Source organism: Grammomys surdaster, unplaced genomic scaffold, assembly GCF_004785775.1.
Source record: "Grammomys surdaster isolate TR1022 unplaced genomic scaffold, NIH_TR_1.0 125789, whole genome shotgun sequence".
NCBI classification, from domain to species: domain Eukaryota; kingdom Metazoa; phylum Chordata; class Mammalia; order Rodentia; family Muridae; genus Grammomys; species Grammomys surdaster.
In genome coordinates, this window is record NW_021620620.1 from 2,191,629 (window position 1) to 2,198,191 (window position 6,563).

The 6,563-nt window shown below is 50.5% G+C and overlaps 1 protein-coding gene across 7 annotated transcripts in view; it reads left to right on the plus strand.

The window, feature by feature from the left end:
- The window catches only part of Ldb3 (LIM domain binding 3), a 61,241-nt gene that overhangs the window by 32,229 nt on the left and 22,449 nt on the right, over positions 1-6,563 (plus strand). For 4 of the 7 annotated variants that reach the window (XM_028789104.1, XM_028789106.1, XM_028789107.1 and 1 more), the window contains one exon: positions 5,167-5,312. In XM_028789104.1, the coding sequence (XP_028644937.1) occupies positions 5,167-5,312 (146 nt within the window). Of the gene's footprint in view, positions 1-1,472; positions 1,659-5,166; positions 5,313-6,563 lie in introns of all 7 variants that reach the window. The other 3 variants (XM_028789105.1, XM_028789113.1, XM_028789114.1) reach the window with 1 other exon arrangement.

Here is a 6,563-nt window from a genome sequence, read left to right on the forward strand (position 1 = left end):
AAGGAGGGAGGAAAGGAGAAGGGAAGAAAACAGGAAGGGAGGGAAAGAATTATATTTTTCTGCTTTCTCGTGGTTTGTGTGGAGAGTGGGGTGTCATGAATGCTTGCTGGGGAAGGGATACACACGTATACACACACGCACATTTCTGTGCTTGTGTCTGGAAGCTGGAGGTCAATATCAGGTGCCCTCCTCCATTGCCGTCTACTTTAGTTTTTGAGACAGAGCCTTCCACTGAACCTGAAGATTGGCTGGCTGACAAACCCCAGAGATTCTCGTTTTTGTTTTCCCAGTGCTAGAATTCTAGGTCGGCCGCACCTGGCTCTTTATGCTTCTTCCATGAATGCTGGGGATCTGATCTAAGCCCTCATGCTTCTTCCATGAATGCTGGGGATCTGAACCAAGCCCTCATGCTTAAGCCGCAAGCGCTTTACTGACTGAGACATCATCCCTCCAGCCCTATGGTTGAATTTTTATTCTCTGTTCCAGTTATAGGAAGCAGAACTAACCCGGATGATCCAAACACTGACTGCTCTGTCTTAGAGAAGTTCTAGGGACAGTCTGACAGCTCACAGAATACAGTCATTCAGGTGGAGGGATTTGGGCATCTGGTCTACCTGGACTGGCATGTGCTGGTGCTGGGTATGTCCAGCCTACTTGATCTCACTGCCCCACACTGATAGAGCTGTGCTTCTCGGTTTCTAGTAGAAAGACCCTTCAGATCTCCAGGAGCTTAGAACCATGATTGAATCATGCTGGACTGTGTAGCATGCCTGGGCTATCTGGTGACATGAAAATCCTTGAGTGCAGTAGATTCTACCTGTCCACTCCCCATCGATCCTGCCACTCCCCAGAGTATGCCATGAAAGGGGGCGCTGGTTTCTGTATCCCTGAGCTGTCCTCGACCACATTGCCCCTTTCTGGTCTAGCTAGCCTTGGTCTGCTTCCTAGGGTAGCATCTAACCATCTGCAGTCTGTGTCCTGGGCTAAAACCCATATTCTCTTGGCCTCATGGATCTAGAGCCTAGGACTTTCAAACTCAAAATACCTTTTTTTTTTTGGCTAAAGCATCCCTCCCCAGACAAAGGAAATGTATGCCCCCTCTGAATACACAAGCAGTAAGGGAAAGGGCAAAGGCAAACAAGCTAGGAGAGGGATCAGGTTGATACCTAAATATGCTTTTTCACTGCACTGTAGTTTGCTGAGAAAGGAAAACCTTCCAGGGAGTCAGGAAAACTGAGAGGTAAACATCCCTACAAGATTATGTTGCCAGGCCCCTCCTCTTCTGTAGGTCTGATCATGCACTCCTGGGATTGGAGAGGAGCTCTTTCCCAGCACCTGGAGGGTGTGCCCTCCACACATACTGGATCCAACTCTGTGTGCCAAACAGATGGTCCTTTCCACCCATCCCCTCCCATCCCCCATCAGACCTGGGGCCCGCGTGACCTGTTGTCTTTTTGATCCCACCTCATCAGCACCCCTATTGAGCATGCTCCAGTGTGCACCAACCAGGCTACTTCCCCGCTGCTGCCTGCTTCTGCCCAGCCGCCCACTGCTGCCTCTCCCGTTGCGGCCTCGCCAACCCTGGCCACAGCTGCTGCTGCCCATGCTGCTGCCGCCTCTGCTGCAGGCCCTGCCTCAAGCCCCGTGGAGAATCCGAGGTAACTGGCCCACAGATGCCAGACCTAACAGTGGGGAAAGGAGGCAAGAAAGGACCCACCCTGAGTCGATTTGTGGACAGCTGGATCTGGACAGTTAGGTCTCTGATGTTTTCTAAGGGAACAGGACTGGTGCTTCTTGGTGCGGAGTGTGAAGGGGAAGCTGGGATGCATTGTATGGAATGCACCAACCATGATTAGCAAGAGGCTATTGTTGTTGCTCTGCTCCCCAGGGTAACATCTCTAGTGACTGATAAAAGTCACACACACACGCACACACACACAGGTGCATATGCACATGAACACAAGTAACACATCACACATACACCCATCACAAAGGAACCCTGTGCACAGTCTTTATTCTTAGAACTCAGATAAGAAACATGAGAGTTATTGCCCACGAGCTGGAGGAAATCAAGGATGGTTCTTTGGAGGTGTGAACATTAAGCTATTCAAGTCAGATAGCTTAGCAACTAACTAGCCCATCTCCCAATCCCAATCCCAAGCCCCTCCCCATCCCTGGAGACAGATTTTCTTTGTGTAGCCCTGGCTGTCCTGGAACTTACTTTGTAGAGCAGGCTGGCCTCAGACTCATAGAGATCCTGGCTGGCTTTAAACTCACAGAGGTCTGCCCACCTCTGCCTCCTGGGTGCTGGGACTAAAGGTGTGCACCACCACTACCCAGCCCTTTCTTCTCTTGATGTGGAAGCATTCTAACTTCAGAGGCCCCTCATTATAGTGGAACTTAACTCTCTCTTCAGTTGAGAGTTTTCCTATTTGAAATGTTGAGAGAGTGACCTCACCTCTGAACCTCCATTTCCTCGTCATTAGGATGTCTAGAGAAGCACATGTATATTGAGGTCACTATTGGAAAAAGCTGTACATAAAACACCTAGCGCACACAAAGCAGTTCAAATAAGTACTCTGAATCCCTGTGTCTTGGCCTGCCTTCCTGGGTACCCATCAAAACAGAGGCCAAGGAAGGGGGCATGCAGGGAGGAGGAGGAAGAAGAGGAAGAGGAGGGGGAGAGGAGGAAGAGGTGGTGGTGGTGGTAGAGGAGGAGGAGGAAGAAAAGGAGGAGGAGGAGGAAGAGGAGGAGGAGGAGGAGGAGGAGGAGGAGGAGGAGGAGGAGGAGGAGAAAGAGGTGTTGGCAGGTAGGTAGGTCATCCCAGAGTGGCCAGCTGGTACTACAGTAGTGTTGGTCCTGCTGTCTTTCCAGGCTTCCAGGAACTGTCTAGCTGCTGTTTCCAGCCAGGACCCAAATTCCCCAGCCTCCAGGGAAAACATACTTCTTTGGGTCAGGGCGCATAGAGTCATGGTGCAGCCTGAGGCAGTTTCCCAGCATCCTGTGTAGTGCCAAGCCCAGCCTTGCTCCAGCCCAACTCAGTCACTGGGGGCGGTAAGCCTGGTCCTGGCCTCCAAAGTGGTCCTGTTCACGTTGTCCTAGGACAGGATTAAGAAAACTGCCTCCCCTCTTCCTCTACCAGACTCTCTTCTCATTAGGGCCTTGCTTCCTTCATAGAGCAGGAACTCTGGTGAAAAGTGAGAGGCGTAGTGGAGAAGGGGGAAGCCTTCCAATTTACACAGGGAAAGAGAAGTATAGGTGCTGAAGCCTGTGAGTGGTCCAGCCCCAACCCCGCCTCTCACTGAGCAAGTTCCAGCTCTAAGCTCCAGGCCTCTGAGTCCAGGCTTGCACACTCACTGCTGAAGAGGACTTCAGGGCACTGGGCTACTGTAGAAGGGGCCAGAGGTGCACTCTGAGCACAGATTCCTCCCTTCCTCACACATGGCCTGTCACTAGATATCTTCAGCTCTGCTGCCTTTCTCAATGCCAATCCAGGATGCTGGCAAAGTGTCTTCTTTCCTGTCTACCAGTGTGCTTGCTCCTCTGGCCTTAGCACAGGGATCTAGCCACAGAGGACAGGGGAAGCCTTCACTATAGATGTGGTTTGAAGGTAAGGCAAGGATGCACAGCCCTGACTGGGACAGTATCCAGTCTCCCCTGGGTCCACTCAGACTACTAGTGATAGGTTATTATCCCACAGCCATCCCTTCCAGAGACCCAGACAAGAAGGCACTCCTTCATCCTACAGCTTGGCTCAGCAGGTCCAGAGTGCCCATGGGGAAGAGGTAGGGAAAACAAAAACAAAAAACAAAACAAACATATAAACACAAAACCACACAATGCCAAAGGCTGGGAGTATATTCCCAGGGGTTCATTTCTCTAACACCCCACCAATGACCCATTTGCGGGGTGTGGTCAAGGGTCCCCTTTAGGATATACAACATGTAGCAAGAGAAAGGTATTAGTTTAGAATGAAGAGAAGGGCTTAATAAGCAAGTGAGGTTGAGAAATACTGCATCAGGCAAGAAGAAAGAAGCTGCTGGGCTCTGGAAGCCTCTGGAGCCTTCTACTCCCCCAAGAGAGAGGCCGAGCGTGGCATTTCTCGAGGGCAAAGAACTGGGTTTTTCCCTCTCTTTGCTACCGTTGTCCCTGAGCCACATGTGGGAAGCTGCTGCTTGCTCTAGGGTCTTGACAGCTAAGCCACTAGGAGGAAGCAATGGAACAGTCTAAGTAGAGAGGGTTTGCTAGGAGCTGCTGGGGCCTCCAGGCTTCTTCCCATGGACATCATCACAACTTTTTTTTTTTTTTCTCACAAAACGGGAGACTAATTACTTCCTCGAGCAGCAACAAAAAGAAACAAGGAGAGAGGTAGCCAGAGGGATCCCAGAAGGGAAAGTAGCTGTGACCATCTCTAGCTCCCTCTGATGTGTTTATAAAAAGATAGGGAGATAAAGAGAATATGTTCTGTGGGTGTGTGCAGAGGTATGGGGGAAGGGGATGTCTCAGCAGGCCCATGCAGAGGCATCCCTTCCCCCTGAGGGACCAGTCATAGACTGGTATAGCATAGAATAGAGTTTATTCAGGGCATGGAGAGGGGAGCCAAGAGGGTAGTAGAGGCAGAAAGGGGGGGGGGGGGAGAAATAGAGGCTAGCCTTGACCATGTGGAGAGAGGGGGAAGGTAAGGAGGGAGGGGCAAGGGGACAGAGAGAGAAGCTAGAGGCAAGAGATCAAGAGAGAGAGGAGGGGGCAAGCAGCCCCTTTTATAGTGGGCCAGGCCTATCTGGCTGTTGCTAGGTAACTGTGGGGAGGAGCATACCTGGCTATTGCCAGGTAACTGTGGAGGTGGAGTTTAGACAGAATACTAACACCCTCTGCCTTAATCCACACTCCTGCTGCTACAATTCTGCCTGTGGATAAAGGGTTCTCCATGTGTTCTTTTATCTGGCTAGTATCTACCCTCTTTCTTTCCCAAGGTGGCAGCACTAGCCACAGGGAGTCGCTTTCTCCCCTCTAAGACTCTTTGGCTTCTCTCTAGACTCTGGAAGCGATCCAATGGGTGTTTCTGTCATAGTCCTGCCTAGAGATCAGACAGTGAACCTGGAATGGCCTTAGATACCAGAACCTGATAGACTGTTCTTGTTGTAACTCTTCTGCCTTGGTTCTAGGCCACAGGCCTCTGCTTACAGCCCTGCAGCCGCCACTTCTCCAGCACCCTCTGCCCATACCAGCTACACCGAGGGTCCAGCTGCCCCTGCACCCAAGCCTCGGGTTGTAACCACTGCCAGCATCCGGCCTTCTGTCTACCAGCCAGGTGAGAGCTGGGGGTGGGGGGTTGAGGGCTCGAAAGGTCATCTGCTTCAGGCCAAGACCCCAGGAGTGAAAGGAGGCTTAGCCTTCCCTCCCCTGGTAGTAGGGCAGAATCCTATTGAGTCCTGGAGCCTGTATTTGACCTTGGATGACATGTGGGCTGTACCAGGCAGGGATGGCGCTACCTAGCTTAGGGAAACAGATAGTCATAGCTGGATATTTCCAGACCAAGTTGAGAGAAAAGAGGACTAGGGTGCGGAGTGGGGGGGGGGGCAGGGAGAATAAAAAGCTGTTTCTCTAAGAATCTGGGTTGGCCTCAAACTGGAGGACAAGAAACTATAACAAAAATGCTCCAGGCTTTAGGCCAGCTTACTGTGTCACTTTGTCCTTTTGAGCAAGCTGCTCAACCAGTCTAGTACGTGGCCTTTTCAGGTGACAGGGCATAACTGGGGCACATGCAACATAGCAGTAGAGTGGACCCAAGGCAGAGCTTACTGGTTGATGTTCTGTCTCTGTGGCCCCTGCCCATCAGTGCCTAAAGTTTTCATACAGGGATGAGAGATAGCTTCACGTTTCCTAATTCTCTAGGCAGTTTCCTCAGAGCCCAAGGTAGTTCTCAGGCTGGTGCAGCCCACTTTCCATTGCGCCAAGAATCTAAGGGCTCCCTAGCAGGTATTTTCCCAGGTTAGAGGAAGGTCCTATGTACTCTGGATATGGCTATAAGAAGACCCTTGACATCCAAGCCCCGAGTCCACTCATAGTCTTTCTTCCTGTTGGGTTCTGACCCTGAACTTTAGGAGGGGAGGGCTGTGGCAGATTTTCTCCTTTGTATGCACCTGACTTGAACTTGTCATGGGGATACATTCAACAAAGGTGTAGAAAATAAAGAAATGGGCTAGAGGTGTTAACTTGGTGGTAGAGTGTACACCTAGCATGAGTGAGGCCTCTGGGTTCAATCCCTAGCATCACACACACGTACGCACACACACATGCATGCACGCACACACACACACAGAGGAAGGAGGGGAATACTTCATAGAGTAACAGGGAAAGGCCAGGAGCTTACATTCTGTACTCTGGCAGCTGTGCACACACAGGGAATGAGCCTTAAGTACTCCGGTAATGATCCCTTGGTATCCATTCTATAGGTTGAGAAAAATAGGATTTTAGATATGCATATACTTTCCAATTAAACATTATACCATATATATATATATATATATATATATATATATATATATATATATATGTCATC